General features: G+C 32.4%; 1 protein-coding gene across 1 annotated transcript; it reads left to right on the top strand.

The window, feature by feature from the left end:
* Positions 1 to 9035: 9035 nt before the first annotated feature.
* LOC146926793 (disease resistance protein RPP2A-like) lies at positions 9036 to 15870 on the top strand. Its single transcript, XM_085700280.1, has 6 exons — positions 9036 to 10685; positions 10954 to 11408; positions 12037 to 13141; positions 13353 to 13628; positions 13805 to 14602; positions 15151 to 15870. The coding sequence occupies exons 1-6, from the start codon at positions 9102 to 9104 to the stop codon at positions 15529 to 15531; spliced, it is 4599 nt and encodes a 1532-aa protein (XP_085556406.1). The 5' UTR covers positions 9036 to 9101; the 3' UTR covers positions 15532 to 15870.
* Positions 15871 to 19516: the final 3646 nt, after the last annotated feature.

Raw genomic sequence — 19516 nt, 5'->3', positions numbered from 1 at the left:
AAATCAGGCAAAAGATCATTGGTGAAAGATCAAGCTTCAACAACGACTCTTTGGTGTGCTGGCAATTTCACAACGTCTCTTTCACACCTCTATATAAAGGAGTGAAGACCTAGAGAATTGGTAATGCAAGAACGCTGAACGAAAGACTCACAAGATTTTCACAAGTACCAAACCTCTGCTGAAATTGTTCTGCATTCACTTAGAATTTCTGTGTCTCAAAGTCATATCTTAGAAATTCTTAAGTCCATTGAGTCTGTATCTGATTTGTATTGTGAGCACCTCTGATTGTATATCAAGTGTTCAACCTTAAACAATTTTCTGTGTAATTTTGTTTAGTGAGGAAGTCTCTTGCAGTTGTGCTTGAGCAGGAAGTCTCTTGATTGTGTTCTTGAGCAAAGGAAGTCTCTTGCTTGTGTGCTTGAGCATTGGAAGTCTCTTGCTTGTGTGCTTGAGCATTTGTAATCAGATATTACTCATAGTGAAATCTCCTTGGAAGTGCAAGGGGGACTGGACTACTTCCGGTTTGTGGAAGGAACCAGTATAATTGCTTTGTGTCGTTCTTCTTCTCTCTCTCTGTTTTATTCCGCTGCATTTAGATTCTGATCATCACTTCAGAAGCTGTCTCACTTAGCTTCTGATCAGTGTATTCAGTTGTTTAGAGGAACGAAGAATTTTTCAAAACACAATTCAACCCCCCTTCTTGTGTTTTTCTCACCTTCACCTCAAACATTGAGATTGCAACCAATAAGGTTTGGGAAGCTAATACAGCTACTGAAACATCACTTCAGAAAGTTGACACAGCTGCTGAAGATGGGAAAGTTGATGAAGTTCCTGCATAACAACTTCAGAAGGTTGATGAAGTTGAAGAAGCTTCTGGAGAAATATCTCAGAAAGCTAACAAAGCAGAAAGCTTTTAGTGGAGAAAGATTCTTTAAATCTTCTACTGCTGAAACAAATTTCAAAATCTGAAGTTCATGTTACAAACATCATGGGTGAACTCCAGTTTGATGAACAAGAAATTGTTCTAGAATCTGATATGGGAAATGTTCCTGTGTCATTAAAAAATCCAGATATGCATGATGTTGCTAAAGCTCTGGCCACACACATGCTTAGTGAAAACACTACCACAAAAGAATCTGATGAGGATGAGCTAGCTGGAAATCAAGCTGGTTTTGATCTGAATATGGAGGAATTCAGCTCAGACTTCAATGCAAGTGTCTTTGAGGATTCTAAGATGGAAAATGATGGAACAATTCCTTCAACTCAAGTTCAGAATGTTCAAAGAAACATTCTTCATGAACAAATCATTCCATCAGTTAATCACATGTCTGCAGATCCAGAAACATCTGGATATGTTAAAAGACACTCAGATCAGAAAGATGGAAAGACTAAGAAGAAGAGAAAGCTACTGATGATTAAGCTGCTTCAGAAGGTTATGCTTATTGATGCTTGGACTTCTCCATTCAGATGAGAATGTATTTCAAAGAAAGAGAAACATGCTCTCTTCATTGAATCTCAAAGTAAGGGATATCATCGCATAAGGTACACATTTATTTGCACTAATAAATATGATAATTAAGTTTATGAAAATATCATTCCTCAAACATGATTTTAAATGAATCTTATGTTTGAATTAGCATTAGAAGATTTTTTATATTCTTGATCTTCATGTTGATGTTGTGTATGATCTTGTTATAATCTTCAAATATTTCTCTAAGGTTTGCATATTTTGTTCTTAAACTTATATTGGATTTGCTTTGAGCATAAAAATTTGTTTTAAGCATTGTTGAATAATTATCTTACTTTAATTGCAAAAATTGAAGACAAAGAAAAAGTTGTAAACATCAATGGCATATCAATATGTGTTTGTGCATAAATTTGCTGCATATACTTGATTGTAATAATGTATGTTTTCCACAAATTGTGTCAAAAATTGTTGCTTGTAATTGTTTTCTTTTAAAGAAACTATCTTGCATCAAATGATACTTTGAAGCATTTCAGCTTTTGAAAAAACTCAGCAATATTCTCCAACATGAGAATACTGTAGAGAGAGAAAGATCTTTTCAAAACTCTGATTTCACCGCTTCCACAAATACTTCATTTTCTCTCAATTTTAGAAATTGATGAATAAGATCAATCGATCTTTGCTCTTTTAAAACTCAATTTAGATTAGATAATCATCTTCTAAATTATGAGCATGACTTTGTCAAAATGAAAAACTTATCTGCTATGACAATAAGTAAAAGAAAATAATTATTTTCTTAGAAAATCAAAAGATTTGAAATGTAATAGGATATTCATCTCTAAAATTTAGGGGGAGTTTTCTATACTTGCAGATATCAATCTTTTCGAAAACATTGAAACCAAGGACAAAAACATTTTCTTAAATCTTGAGAAAAATTTCTCATATTTTGAATATGTTGAAATGGTTGCATATGTTATCATTTTTCATGTCTTGTTTACACAACTGATTGAAATAATGATTGATCATGATCCTTGCATTATGTTTTAATTAAACCATGAGTTTAATATATGAATGCACTTGTGAATTACATGCAATGTCTTGTGATTCTTACCTTCCAAGATTATGTCACTTTTCCTTCATATCACCCCTAGTACTTATTGATAGATGACAAAAGGGGGAGAGATATATATGATGGGATAAAAACCTAGGATGGGGAGACATATGTATTATGGGAGAGAAAAATCTAAAATGGATTTAATTAATGAAGAATGTTATGAATTAACCCTTTCCATATGTTGAGGGGGAGTTTAATTAGGTTGATAAGAATTAAACTCTTGCATGTGTTTAGGGGGAGTTTAATTGCATATCCATGAACATTCTTACATTTATTATTATATCCATCATAAAACTTAATATTTATTCAAAAGGTTTGTCATCATCAAAAAGGGGGAGATTGTTGAAGCAAAAATCTTATTGATGAATGTTTTAATGATAACAAACCTAGTGGAATAAATAATAAGTTTTATGAATGGTGATCTACTGATGGTTGCACTTGAGTTTTTGTTAAAAGAACAGGAATCACATAGTGGATAAGCTAGAAGCCACCCACATTGATAAGTGCATCATATCTACTCAACAATGAAAGAATGAGTATATCATCAGTTGAAACAACAAAGATCACATCTCCATGAAGATTCATAGCTCAAGAATCATGATGGAAGAACTTGAATCATGCTGGAAAAACTTACATCACAAGCTGCACAAGAATGTGCAAGAAGTTATATGACAAAACTCACATTGAGTTTTATCCTATATGATTTGAAGATCCACCATGGATAAAGAAGATAAAAGGAAATATGCATACAAGTTAGGAAGATTCTCAGAACCTTCTCAAAGTATCACACTTCCAAAGCTTCTGAAGATAAGAAGTTCTGAGTTCAGAATGTTCATATGAACATAGATCAGAATGTTCATGTGAATGGAGTTAATCATGAACATTAACCCTGAATATATCCAGAAATAATAAAGGATTATTTCATGGATAAACAAGAATATTTAAAGTCATCAGTTACATGCAATGATGAACTAGAGGCAAAGAAATATTCTTTTGGACTTCAAAGAAAGAATCATCTTGTTTGTCAAAACAAATGATCTCTCATTTATATGCTTCAAGTAGTTCTTGAAGGAAATAAATAAACAACCTTCATAAGGTTCAAAGTGTTGAAGAACATCAGAATGTTCAGCACAGAGTACAACCATCATAAAGGAAGGAACCCAGAAGAAACATTCTGAAGTTCATATGTTTGAACCCAGAAGGAGTTCAGAAGGTTGTTCAGAAGGTTGCTCAGAAAGTTCATTAGAGCAAAACCATAAATCAATGTCCACACCAAGAACATGCAAGAACAGATGTGACATGAACATATCTTATGCAGACAATGATTTTGACTTTGGATCAAAAAATCATTAAATACATCTATGGTGATTAAAGGATTAATGGACTTTGATAGTTCTTGGTATTTGTGCATTCTTGAGTGATTAACCAAGACACAAACAAAGTTAAAACATACCAAGATACAAGAAATCAAAGAACATTTGCATTCATGAACTAACTCTAAGTTCAGAAAGTTAGTTCAGAATGTTGATCAGAGAGTTGATCAGAACGTTCTGATGATAGTTCAGAAGGTTGTTCATAAGCAAACCCAGAATCATCAAGAACGTGAAGAACATGCAAAGCACACTTGACATGAATAAAAGGTCCAGAAAAGTACATCTGCATGGATCTATCAACAATAAAGGCATGGACAAAGATTTATGTCAAAAGGATCTTTAATGTTCATCCAAGACTATGAACATTAAAGTACTAGGATTATTCCAATGAGAATATCATCCTAGATGTTGCATTCACTGCACTTCAGTCGTGTCTCTACTATTAGGATTGATTACATCAAAAGTAGTCTTACAAATCATCCTAAAGTAAGCACAAATGAAACATTCTGATGATCAGAATGTTCACTTCTGCACATGCTTCCAGCCATGAACAGTGTAGTTGGTAAAAAGAAGAAAAAGGTAACAAAAGGAGATCTTGCATCAGAGATAACTTGTACTCTGAACAAAATCAAGCAAATCTCCTAGAAGCATGGGCCTGAAGCTGCAGACCACTATCCTCTCTTTCCTGCACAAAGTCCAAGACATATTTGGTTCACTTTATCCTACTTTTCCAGCAACTTTTGAAGCATATGGAGAAGCTACTTTTTGGAGGATAAAACTCAAACAAATCTCACATCACGTGCTGGGCAAGCCCAGAAATTCATCCAACATTCATCCATGATGAACCCAGATGAAGAACATCATGAATTTCCAACATTCTGATGAAGAACACAGCAACATTCTGATGTTCATCCTGGGAACGCAACAACATTCTGATGGTCAGAATGTTCACCCAGATTTTCAAGTAAAAGCTTGTGGGGCCCAGGACACGTGGCATAACACCATTGGACACCCTACAACGGCTATTTGAGCCCAAAGACTCTATAAATACAGATCTAAGGCTCAGCAAAACTTGCACCATTGCAAAGCATACAAGAAAACAACAAAGTTTGTTTGAAGCTCTTGCAATCTGAAATTGATCAATGGCTAAGGCTTCTGTTTCCTTAGTGCACATCAATACTCTCTGTTATCTCGTGCCAAGATAACTTTCTCTTCCTCCTCCTCTGTTTGATTCTCAAACATTCAAACTCCACACAAATTGCAAAGCATACAAGAAAACAACTTGATTTTGTTTGAAGCTTTTGCAATAGAAATTGATCAATGGCTAAGGCTTTTGTTTCCTTAGTGCACATCAATACTCTCTGTTATCTTCTTCACAGATAACTTTTTCCTTCCTCTTTTCTTCTTGTCTGTTTGATTCACAAACATTCAAACCTTCATACAAATTGTAACAAAGTCTCATCTAGCTTTAGGGGTACTAAAGTGTTAGTTTGAGCAAAGGTGTAAAAGTCTAAGTGGGTAACTTAGCAAGAAGAAAAAGTCTCATCTAGCTTTAGGGGTACTAAAGTGTTAGTTTGAGCAAAGGTTGTGAAAGTCTAAGAGGTTATCTTAGCAACAAGGTGCAAGCCTGCTGAGGCTTAGAGAATACAGGGTTGTAAGTGTTCAGGTGAACACAGATTGTAAGGTGCAGGATTTGAGAGGTTATCTCAAGCATCATAGTGGAAACTCTCACAAGATTGTGAGGAGTGGACTAACCCACATTGGGTGAACCACTATAAACTTCTGTGTGTTCTTTCTCTTCCCTATACTCTTTACTTACTGCAAACACAAACACACACAAACACATTCACTTTGTTAAACTGTTTTTGCACTCAGACATCAGAACATTCTGAAGTCTGCTTTAAACTGTTTTTGCACTCAGACATCAGAACGTTCTGAAGTCTGCTATTAACTTAACTATTCCAAGTTTCCACTTGAGAATTAATTTTTAAGTTGCAGGATAATTTTTAAAGGGTCACAATTCAAACCCCCCCCCCCCCCCCCCCTTTCTTGTGACTATTTTATCCACTTCAAAATCTTCATCAACAGACCAAACATCCTCACAACCATAGTAGTCTAAGTTAGTTAACCCAGTAAACCTACCCTGGTGGTGAAACACAACCTCAAATCTACCTTCCATCTGTTTTAACAATGGAATAAACAATACTCAAATCAGAATATTGGCACAGATTTCGAAAATAGACAAAAATTCCTTGTATATGAATAATGGCTACTTGACAGATACATCCAAAACAAGGAATAGTAAACCCTAAACCATTAAAATACACATGTACACAGACAAAATCCACCTTTTTCGTTTTCAAAACCCTATAAATTCGTAACCCCAAAAAAGAAACATAAAACCCAGAGAACCATAACCCTAACTTTAAACAATCATAAATATCTTTAACTTTAATCAATCAGAAATATCCAAAAGTTTAACCTTTTTCGTTTTCAAACATGTATAAAGAATTTAACTCAAACATAGCAACTCAAATAACAACCCAGAAAAACCCTAACCCTAACTTTCGTAACCCAAACCCTAAACAGAAGAAGAAACAGCGAAGGAGAAGAAGAAGATACGAAGAAGAAGAAGAAGAAGAAGAAGACAAACCTGAGGATCTTCTTCACCAGCCATTCAATCCGTTGATTCGTTCTCAGCAACTTCTTCTGATGTTTTTCGCTTTCTCTCACTAAGTTTCTCGTTCTCTCTCTCTAAGTTTCTGAAAAACAAAGAGTTATGCCACGTAAATGCCTATCTGGACTGGACTTAACGTTTTTTGAAAAAATCTGACGGAAAGGACTATATTAGGTAACGGCAGATAAGTTGAGGGACGTGTTTGACAAAGTTAATACTTATGGGACCAAATTGAATAAAAGAAATAAGTTAAGGGACCGGCAGATCAATTAAGCCTAATTTCAAAGGGATAATTACCTATTTACTCAAGTACAATCAACTAGAAGAAGCAGATTAGACCGGCCACCAGCAATAGGATAAATGAATTTATATGATTATAAGTTGGCTAAAATATGGTATTGGTCCCTGCAAAATAGGACAATTTTGGTTTTAGCCCCTGCAAATTTTTTTTATAGCTTTTGGTCCCAAAATAGGTCAGTTTTGGTTTTAGTCCCTGCAAATTTTTTTTATAGTTTTTGGTCCCTGCAAAAATAGGTCAGTTTTGGTTTTAGTCCATGCAAATCTTTTAAAAAAAATTTATAGTTTTTTTTTTTAAAAATTAAAAAATTCTGGAAAATTGAAAAATTAATAAAAAAAACTAAAAAAATTCTGGAAAAATTAGAAATTAATAAAAAATTGAAGAAAAAAATTAAAAAATTCTGGAAAATCGAAAAATTAATAATTTTTTTTTAAAATTCTGGAAAAATTTAAGGGTTAATAGTGTTTTTCACCCCTGTAATATAGGCCATTTCCGGTTTTCGCCCCTGTAAAAATTCTGGTTTGATTTATGCCCTTGTAAAAAAAAAAAATTCCGGAAAACACCCCTCCCCCTCCAACTCAGCAGATTCGCTGACTTGGCTTTTTTTTTTTTCATTTTTTAATGCCACGTGTAAAAAAAAAATCCAGGTCAGATTTTTTTTAAAAAAATATTTAAAAAAATAATAAAATATTCAGTTTTTTTTCCAGAAAATTAAAAAAATCGAAAAAAAAATTTATAAAAAATAAAAAAATTCCAAAAAATCATAAAAATAAAAAAGTTTTTTTCAAAAAATTTAAAAAATCGAAAAATAATTTATAAAAAATAAAAAAATCCAAAAAATTATAAAAATAAAAAAGTTTTTTTCAAAAAATTTAAAAAATCATAAAAACATTCAGTTTTTTTAAAAAATTGAAATATAAAAAAACAGAAAAATAGTCATATTTTTTTTCCAAAAAATTTTAAACCGGAAAAAAAATTAGATTTTTTTGAAAAATTTAAAAATTAGAAAAAACCTATTAAGATTGTATTTGGAAATTTAAAAAATTAGAAAATATATTCAGATTTTTTTAAAATTAAAAAGATTTTTAAAAATTCTGGAATTTAATTTTCAAAATACAAAAAAAGTAAATTTTCAAAATTAAAAAAAGGTCAGATTTTTTATAAAACATTCTGGAAAAAATTTAATTTTTAAAAATCTGAATACAAATATAGAAAAATTCATATTTTTTATTCGAAAATCTTATACCACAATTTTAATAAAATATTGCGAAAAAAATCATTTCATTCCAAAAATTATTTTTTTTGCCTAATGATTCTAACAAAAATCCATTTTGGGGCTATAGTAAGACTTTTTATTCTCAAATAATATCAGAGGGTTTTGCCATCGTCGTGAAAAGATTTTATGAGATTTATGATTTATGATTTCTACCTCCTCTAAGGAAGAGCATAATTATAGGAAAAATGGAATTTCCATGACTTTTATAAAAACCTCTAAATTTGTATTCAGATTTTTAAAAATTAATTTTTTTTTCAATTTTTTATTAATTTTTAATTTTTCCAGAATTTTTTTAATTTTTATTAATTTTTCAAATTTTCAGAATTTTTTAATTTTTTTTTTAAAAAACTATAAAAAAAATTATAAAAGATTTGCAGGGACTAAAAGCAAAACTGACATAGTTTTGCAGGGACCAAAAACTATAAAAAAAAATTGCAGGGACTAAAACCAAAACTGACCTATTTTTGCAAGGACCAAAAGCTATAAAAAAAATTTGCAGGGACTAAAACCAAAACTGACATATTTTTGCAGGGGCCAAAAGCTATAAAAAAATTTTGCAGGGCTTAAAACCAAAACTGACCTATTTTGCAGGGACCAAAACCATATTTAAGCCTTATAAGTTTATAACCCCGAGTTTATTTCTTCTCTCTTTTTTGTTTTGGACATAAAGTAAAACCTTATCATGAGTCATAGTAGTACCGTTTTGTGGCTGAAAATTTTCAGCCATGTTTGGCTCCCAGTTCAATTGATAATTCTACTGTACGGTACGGGACGACTTTTGACTTGTAATAGTAATCATATCACTTAAATCAAGCAAACTGTTCATTTCATTTCAGTTTATTTCTTAGCAATTTCAGATTCACTTATCATCACTAAATTTTCATAAAAAAATACATCCATGTCTTCCTTCACAACTTCCAATTCAAACAGGAAGAGGTACGATGTGTACCTGAGTTTCCGTGACGAAGACTCGCGTTCTTTTGTTTTGGGTATATATACAGCTTTTACTTCAAAACCTGACGTTGTTGTTTTCTGGGATGATCAATGGTTTGAAAGTGAAGATCGGAGATCAGAACAACCCTCAGATTCAACTCTGAATGTTATTGGAGATTGTAAAATAGTTGTAATTGTATTTTCAAAGAATTATTTTAATTCAAGATGGTGTCTTAAAGAATTTGAGAAAATAATCCAGTGTTGCCAAAGAGCCACGGATGGTCTCATTGTTCTGCCTGTGTTCTATGATGTTGTCTATTCATCCAACAAAAGATTGTGGGTACAAAGAGATATGTATGAAGGATTGGACAAAATTTCGATGCAGGAGGAGACCTATTCTGAAGATAAGGACAAGTTCATGACTTATGTAGCAGCAATCACTAATCAAGCTTCCAAATATTCTTTTGATTCTTTACATTTCGGACATGAGATTTATCTGTCATATAGGAACAGAGGCGAACATATAACACATGTAGTGAAATGTGCTACTCTAATGATAAGCAAGAAGACGGGCCCGTTCCATATAGAGAGCGTACATTCTCGTGCCCAAGATGTGATTCAACTATTGAAACAATCAAAATCTCCTCTTCTAATAGGGATATGGGGGATGAAAGGGATTGGTAAATCAACCATTGCCCAATCTATTTTTTATCAAGTTTGTCCCTATTTTGAGCACAAGTGCATCCTCAGAAACATACGGGGAGCTTGGGAAGAAGATAATGGTCAAGTTTCTTTACAAGATAGACTTCTTCTTTATATTGACGGAGCAACTGAAATAAAGAGACCTACAGTTGAATCAGGAAGAGCTTTTTTAAAAGAAAGACTTCGACATAAAAGGGTACTTCTTCTACTTGACAATGTTGATAAATCAGAGCAGCTAAAGGCTTTGTGTGGAAATCGAGATTGGTTTGGCCCAGGCAGCAAAATAATCATCACAACAAGCAATAGACATCTGCTCAGGGAGCATGGAGTTGACCATATACATAGAGTGAAAGAACTAGACGAAAGTGAATCGCTTGAGCTTTTTAATTGGAATGCATTCAGGCAAGCAACTTCTCACGAAGGTTTTGCTGAACTTTCTAGACAGATAGTTGCTTATTGTGGGGGATTGCCTCTTGCTCTGAAAGAACTTGGGAGGGATTTGCGTCAAAAGGAACTACTTGAGTGGAATGGTGTGTTGAGGAGTCTTGAAAGACTTTCCATTCCAACTCCAGCATTACTAGGAGCTCTAGAAAAGAGTTTTAGTGATTTGAGCGATGAAGAGAAACAAATATTCTTTGATATAGCATGTTTCTTTATCGGGATGAGCCTAAATGATGTACTTCAAACATTAAATAGGTCAATACAATGCACAACTCTTCAAATAAATTGCCTTGAAGACAAAAGCTTTGTAACCATTGATGAGAATAACAAGCTTCAAATGCATGTTCTGCTACAGGCCATGGCAAGAGATATCATTAACAGAGAATCAAGTAATAAGATGTATCAGGTTAGTGGTAATACATATATGATTTGAGGCTAGCTCGGCTTGAGCTATCATCAATATATGGATTTTTGGTTCCAAAGTATGTGACGGTAAAAGTAGCAAATGAACATTAATAAAATTAGTTTGTTAAAATTTAGTCTCATAATCATCACAAGAACCTCGCAGGCTAATTATTAAGATTGTGAATTAAAAATTAGTAACAAAATAAATTGTGGTTATTCTACCATATCGAAGCTCTGATTTTAATTTTTACTTTCTTTTGGCGTTTCAGCCAAAGATGTACGACGTGTTCTTGAGTTTCAGAGGAGAAGATTGTCGTACAAAGTTCATATCACATCTTTATACCTCTCTTCAAAATGCGGGAATTTATACTTTCAGAGATGATGACGAGATTCAGAGAGGAGATCAAATCTCAATCTCACTATTGCAAGCAATCGGGCAGTCCAGAATTTCTATTGTTGTTTTGTCTACAACTTATGCCAATTCAAGATGGTGTATGCTAGAGTTGGAAAAGATAATGGAAATTGGCAGAACTAGGGGTCTGGTCGTTGTGCCAGTGTTCTACGAGGTAGATCCCTCAGAAGTACGTCATCAGACAGGTCAGTTTGGACTTTGTTTTGAAGATCTTATATCAAAAATCTCAGTGGACGAGTCTACCAAGAGTAATTGGAGAAGAGACCTCATTGATATTGGTGGCATAGCAGGATTTGTACTCGTTGATTCCAGGTTATTTGAATTTTCTCTTAGAATATTTGAATTTACTCTTTTATTCTTCACTTTTCTTTAGGTTATGATTGGGAGTTGAATTTTGATATATATTTGATATTTTAAGAAATTGAAAGAACATGTGTAAAAAAAAAAAAAAAAGGAATCTAAAGAACAACATGATAAGTAATTGTATAATACTTCAATACCACATAATTCATTTTTAAAAATATTTTAGTGGCTTTAATTTTAAAAAGAAAAGTATTTTCTCCCCTCCAAAATCCTTCATCTAAACATACCTTTAGTGTAAGGATCTGCAGACCAAATGTTCTGATATTCGTGGCATTATAGATGTGGGATTTTAATTGAATCACTCACAAAGTGACAATAACTAAAGGATATTGGGGGGGTTGTTCTACAGCAAAATTATGATGAAGAATATTACAACTAATTATAACCTGCACGTGATTTTTTACACATATTGACTCTTGAATTACTCCATTATAGCTTTAGTGTAAGAAGAGTATTTGTTCACTAAAGCATGTGCTTCTATCACATTCTCATTGCAATACACTTTTATCTTTTCAAAATATGCACATATTATACATGCAGTTTATTTTGCACCTTATCATTGGTTCATATTTTATAGGAATGAAAGTGCAGATATCAAAAATGTTGTTGAACGAGTCACCCGTTTGCTAGATAGGACAGAGTTATTTGTTGCTGAACATCCGGTGGGTGTAGAATCTCGTGTGGAAGCTGCAACTAAACTATTAAAGATCCCAAAATCAAAAGATGTTTTGCTTCTAGGGATATGGGGGATGGGGGGTACGGGTAAAACAACCATTGCCAAAGCCATTTATAATCAAATTGGGAGCAAATTTGAAGGAAAGAGCTTCCTTTTGAATATAAGGGAATTTTGGGAGGCAAATATTAATCTAGTTTCTCTACAGCAACAAGTTCTTTGTGATGTTTACAAAACAACAACATTCAAGATACGCGACATCGATTCAGGGAAAAATATATTGAAGGAAAAGCTTGCCCAGAGTAGGGTGCTTTTTGTGCTTGATGATGTGAATGAACTGGACCAACTAAAAGCTTTATGTGGAAGCCGCGAATGGTTTGGTCCGGGGAGTAGAATAATCATCACAACAAGAGATATGCATCTTCTTAGATCGTGTAGAGTTGATGAAGTGTATGCAATACAAGAAATGGACGAAAGTGAATCTCTTGAGCTTTTCAGTTGGCATGCATTCAAGCAACCAAGTCCGGCAGAAGGTTTTACTACACATTCAACAGATGTGATTGCTTATTCCGGGAGATTGCCACTAGCACTTGAAGTTCTTGGGTCCTATTTATCTGACTGTGAAATAACCGAGTGGCAGAAAGTTTTGGAGAAACTCAAATGTATTCCCCATGATGAAGTACAAAAGAAGCTGAGAGTAAGTTTTGATGGCTTAAAACATGTTACAGAGCAACAAATCTTCCTTGATATAGCTTGTTTCTTTATTGGGATGGACCGGAATGATACCATACAAATATTAAATGGGTGTGGATTTTTTGCTGATATTGGAATTAAAGTCCTTGTAGAGCGAAGCCTTGTAACTATTGACAATAGGAACAAGATTAGAATGCATGATTTGTTGAGAGATATGGGAAGGCAAATAATTTATGAGGAGTCACCTTTAGATCCAGAGAAGCGCAGTAGGTTGTGGCGGCGTGAGGAAGTGTTTGATATATTATCAAAGCATAAGGTAATTACTAAGTCCATGAATCAATTGTTAGCATTCATTTAGATTCTTAATTATTAGATGAAATATGATAATTAGTTTTTTTCACGGTTGTATTAGTTTTTGATAATTATATGGGTTTCAAATGTCAAATTAAACTGAATTACAAAAATAAAATAAAAATAACTACCAGCTATATAAGCTAGTCATTTTCTGTTTCGCTTCTTTTTCTCAGGGAACAAAAGCTGTCAAGGGACTGGCATTGGAGTTTCCAAGAAAAAATACAGTTTCTCTGAATACCAAAGCATTTAAGAAGATGAATAAGCTCAGATTGCTTCAACTTGCCGGAGTGAAGCTTAAGGGAGATTTTAAATATCTTTCCGGAGATCTTAAGTTTCTATACTGGCATGAATTTCCAAAATCCTACATTCCTACAGAATTTCAACAAGGAAGCCTAGTTGCTATCACATTAAAATACAGTAATCTAAAACAAATATCGAAGAAGAGCCAGGTACAAATTACTGTTTAATATTTTGTTCATGATTTTTTTTCCTCCAATTATATTTCCTTTAAGCAATATATTTTCACCGGACCATAAAAGAGGAGTCAGGTATATGTTTGCAATACAGATTAAAGAATTTTATTCTGATTTTTTCTTACTATTCTCGTGATTTTCTTTTCTTGCAGATGCTAGAGCACCTAAAAATTCTTAATCTTAGTTATTCTCAGAATTTGACTGAAACCCCAGACTTTTCAGACATGCCTAATCTTGAAAAGCTAGTGCTCAAAGACTGTCCAAGTTTGTCTAAGGTCTCCCATAGCATTGGATCCCTCCATAAACTTCTTATGATAAATTTGACAGACTGCACTGGTCTTCGAAAACTTCCAAGAAGCATCTATAAAATAAAATCTCTAGAAACTTTGATTCTTTCAGGATGTTCCAAGATTGACAAATTGGAGGAGGACTTGGAACAGATGGAATCATTGAAAACCTTAATTGCGGATAAGACTGCAATAACAAAAGTTCCCTTTTCAATTATAAGATCAAAAAGCATCGGATTCATTTCTTTATGTGGCTTTAAAGGATTTACACGTGATGTATTTCCTTCTCTCATTCGGTCTTGGATGTCACCGTCAAATAATGTTATATCCCAAGTTCAGACATCAATATCCCTGTCATCTCTTGGTACTTTCAAGGATCTTCTAAAGCTTCGAATTCTTTGCTTGAAGTGTGGATCACAACTACAACTAAATCAAGATGTAGCAAGAATTTTGGATGCATTAAAAGCCAAAAATTGTCATGAATTGGAAACAAGTGCAAGTACAGCTACATCACAGATCTCTGATATGTATGCTTCTCCTTTAATTGATGTTTGCGTTGCTCAAGATCACATTTCAAGGTCAAAGAATTACTTGAAATCCCTTTTAATTCAAATGGGATCGAATTGCCAAGTTTCAAATATTACCGAAGACAGTATTTTCCAGGTTTGAATATCTATTTCACGTATTTATTTTTTAAGTAAATTGGAACTTTGGTTCCTGAAATTATTTTTTTCTAATAAATTATGTCATCCTTAATTTGAATTTGATGCGAATTTAATTCTTAAAGTTTTCGAACATCATTTACATTAGTAATTCTTGAAATGAGTGAATTTTTTTCATTAAAAGAAAAATTTACACTCATTTCACAAACTACTAATGTAAATAAAGTTTTAATGAGTGTGAATAATAACTTCATGATTATTTCACACATGACTTAAATCAAGAATTAAATTAAAAGCTAAGGACATTTTCAAGAAAAAATACAACCGTTTTATTTTTCTTTCATAAGATCACTTGACTTTTATTTCTACTTGAATAGATGATCATATATGTGAAAAGAGAATATATTACATTATCGTATATATTATAAGTAGTATTATATTATCGTATATATCATAAGTAGGGATGATAAAATAAATTACATAAATTTAATGAACATTTTTTCCTTTGATCCGTAATTTTAGCCATTTAAGCATTTGTTCATCATACAGACTGCAAATGGGACTCGGAGTTCATTTTTTCTCCCCTCTGATAATAACTCCGATTGGTTAACCTTCAGTTGCAACGGTTGTTCTATAACATTTGATGTCCCAACAATGAATGGGAGTAACTTGAAGAGTATGATGTTGTTCGCCACCTATCACTCTTCACTGGACAACATCTCATCAGAAGGTTGCCAAAGCATGTTGATCATAAATCACACAAAGACAACCATTCACGCCTATAAAAGAGATACACTAACCTCTTTTGGCCATGAGGATTGGCAGAGCATAACATCAAATCTAGAATCTGGTAACAAAGTGGAAGTTATGATTGTTTTTGGGGAGGGATTCATTGTAGAGAAGACAACATTATCTCTCTTATATGATTAACCAACCAACAAAGAAATGGAAGACTGCAATGCGGTAGACAAGGAAGATGTTACTGTTTCTGGTGGTGATAATATTGATATGTCAGCGGTGAATAATGTTATTGGTCGGGAGCAATATGAAAATATAAGTGAAGATATGCACGATCATGATGCAATGTGTAGAAAAAGAAAGAGAGGAGACATGACAGAACTGTAATGGGATACACTACGACCAATTCGTAGTAACCCTCACATTTATATTACTAGGTTATGATAGTTGTACATAAGGGTGCATTTTTTTTAAGCCAAAAAAGAGAAAAAACATTGTCAAAATCATAATTTAATAGTGTTTGTTTATTTTTATTTTTTTTGTCAAAATCATTGTGCTTGTGTTGTGATTTGCGGTTGCGTCTTCTCTGTCGTGCTCTTCTCAATTGTGACTGTGTAGTTGTGATCGTATTTGATCTAGTGTTTCTCCATGTCGTCTTCTTTAATTCGTATCAAGTAAGTTTTCTTCTTCTTCTTTGTTATTTTTTCTTCGTTATCTAGTTTTTCCCTATTCGGTTTCAAGTATTCAGTTTCTTATGTGAGTTTTTGTGGGTTTTAGTTATGCACTGTATAAGATAAATTATGGTTTTTGTTGGGGGCTTTTGTGAGCAATAGTTATGTTCATAGTTGAAGGTATTAGTGAAAAGCTTTGTTACTGTGAAATCTCATGCAAATTTTGTGCTTAAAAAATTCATCAATAAAAGTAAAACTTTTGTTTTAGAGGTTGAAACTGAAATTCATCAACCGGTGCTTTAGATAGGAAACATAAGCACTCTGAAATTGATGTTGCATGTGATTCAACCAAAGTTTCTCTTGACCTACACAAATGTTTTAACAATGTCGCATTCTTCAAAAGTGTTTTTAACAGTTTTGGCCCTTTTTGGATTCTCAAACGTAAGGGATTGTATAGTGTAGTGCCATTACTTACTGAAGGAACTTTGTCCCCTCACTAATAAAATTTTACTTTAGCAATCAAAGTCTCTTTATGTTTCATCTTTTGGATTTTTTTTAAATTTTATTTTGAAGGGTTCAAATTTTAAGCTCTTTTTGTTAATTTTTTTTTGAAGATAAGCTTTTTTCGTTAATATAGGGTACAAAGTGTTTGTCTAGTGCAGAGGATGTGAGCTTCAAAGACGCTAGTGTTAATTTAATGTGGGCTTAAAAAGAGTTTAATATTTTTTATCCACACTTGTTGTTAACTGAGGATGTGATTCCTTGTTGCGATCGTCTCTGCCGTCTCGTGTTCCTCCTCTGTTTTGTCACTGGGAACATATACTCTAACTAGTTAAAATTGTGATAAATCTCTGCCGTCTCATGTAAACGAGACAGTAGAGATTTAGACCCAAAATCTGTAAAAATTGCGATAAATCTGTAAAGTGGCGTGTGACTTTCATCAAATTGATTTTGATCAGACGCAGAAGCTACACAGAGTAGCTTCAACTAGAATTGATTGTGCAAAGCAAGAATGACGTTTTTATATTATTGTCAAACATCACACAAATGCCATAAAATCATGTATGGAGTAGAAAATTGTGTTTACTGCTTCAAGACGCAGAACCAAACAGGGCTTAGTGTTCTAGTTCAAAAATACACCGAGACACACATATTTTTTTTGTCACAATGCATTACGGGTTTTGTCTAATATGAACAAACGGACACATTAGATGATGCATTGTGCGCAAATTAGATTTACCATTAAATTTAGAAGTCCCATGCAATCTTATGGTGTTTGTTTCTTAATAAATTTTTCTTCGTGTTCCTTACTAAACTTTTCATCTTCTTCGTCGATATTATTAACTTTATATAATAAGTTGTGAATTAATCCTTCACTAACACCTTCCAATAATGTGGATGCTACCATAGATTACTACCAGTTAGGCAGAGATTCCTTACTTTTGGAAACCATGGTTGCACATAATGCTATCTATCAGAGAAGCGTTAATTTTTACAGCAGCATCGTGAAGCAGAACATGATCACATCAGACCACTAGAATCTCAATCAGGCGATAGAGTTCTTTTTTGAGAGAGAACGAACTTTTTTTTTTTTTTTTGATGACTTCAAGTTTGATACGTCAAGACTCACTAATTGTATAGAAGAGAGTGTTGCAGGCAGGTATGAACTCCCACTCTAGAACGTCAAATGTGGAAAGGTCAAAGAATTACTCCGACATATAATTTTTCTTTTTTTAAAGAACAGACAGATAATGTTCAAACCTAAAAAAAAAAAAAAAATCATTGAGTAATTAAAATGTGTTTTAAATACATTAGAAAGAGGAATCCTTATTTATTAATTTTGTTAGGTCTGCAACAATTTAACCTAATATTTTCCCGCTCATTTGATGTATTAAGTTATCATTATTTATTAACTAGTGTATTTACCCGGCGTTGCCCGGGTTATGCATATTCAAGAAGATCAAAAAATTCTATGTATGATATCCGCAAATAAAATTTATCACGGATTGGTATGGGACGAATATCTTAGTAAATACACACGAATATAATAAAATAAACCATATTATAAATACTCGTAAATTTATAGATGCACATACACATAAAATTAACTTGATTTAGTAAAACTATTAACACATATAGAATAAAATTAACTTTTTTTAAGTTTTCGAAATCGCATAAATCCATATTCGTTATTAAATTAATAAAATTATACAATTGTTGTGTTACATGAAATAATCTATAACTGGATCTCCTAATTAATGATTTTTTTAATAGTAATTTGTGAATACTTGGTTTGGATTTATTGAACTTCAGGAACAACATCGTTAATTATTAGTTTTGAATTATTATAGGGTGTGTTTGATACTTCCATTTGTTTCTGAAAGTCCAAAATATATAAAAAAATAAATGAACATTTGGAAACAATTTTTAATATACAAACTAAACACAATTTTTAATATACAAAGTAAACTTTAATTTGAAACACGTAAGAATTTCTCAAGAAAAATACTTCTATACAATTTAAACTTAGCCAATTGCAATATCAACATCTGCATTAGAATATGTTGTTAAAAGATAATATACTAACTAACCGAAGCCTTTTATTTCGTTAAAGGAAAACTAATTGAATAATACATGTTGAAAGATTACATGGTAGCTAATTGAAGCTTCTTTTCCTAAAATAAAAAATAAAAAATATTTAATGGATATGAATGAAGGGTATTGTATGCAATTTGTTGATATTTTTCGGTTACATAAAATATTAGGAATTCAATAAAAAGTTAAGTAAAATATATAATTGATAAGATCAAAAGTTTGTAGAGATATTTATGCCAAATTAAATATTAGTTTTAAAAAATAGAAAAATAATAAAAAATAATGCGAATAAACGTAGAAGTGACACGTGGCATAAAAAACATTACTTTATATATATTACTAGTTTAGAGAGCCGGCGTTGCCCGGGTTAGATATTAAATAAGTTTTATAAGTTTGTGTGCACGAATACACGTGTCAATATATTAGATTGAATTTATTTAAATTTACAGTTATAATAATATCATAAAAATAAATATAAATATTTCAAAAAAAAATTAAAAATAAATATAAATGATGAGATGAATGTCCAATGCAAGAATAAAAAGTGTAACAAAATCAATAATGAATTAGTCCAAGTGGTAATAGTTTTGGGTCCTTTAAACATGGACTATTACTTTCCCACCCTATTGCCTTCTCCCGCGCCCTGTAAAATTTCTAAAAATGCTCTTGTGCATTCCGGATTTTAAAATTCGGATTCATGTTTACTATTTCGGATTTTATAATCCGGACAATTCTTATGTATAATCAGCCATCAGACTCTCTCACATTTCAACAGTTTTTGAGTTTTCCTTTTAAAAACAACAAAAAACTAAGTAAAAAATGCTAAAAACCTGTCAAATAAAATCATAAAAATATAAAAATAGTACCAAAAAATTCTAAAAATCAAATAAAACTAATGGAAATTTTTTCGG

The sequence above is a fragment of the Medicago sativa genome, chromosome 4 (genome assembly GCF_051527215.1).
Source record: "Medicago sativa cultivar Bolivia chromosome 4, Bolivia_mono, whole genome shotgun sequence".
NCBI lineage: Eukaryota > Viridiplantae > Streptophyta > Magnoliopsida > Fabales > Fabaceae > Medicago > Medicago sativa.
This window is presented reverse-complemented; position numbering and strand designations above follow the sequence as displayed.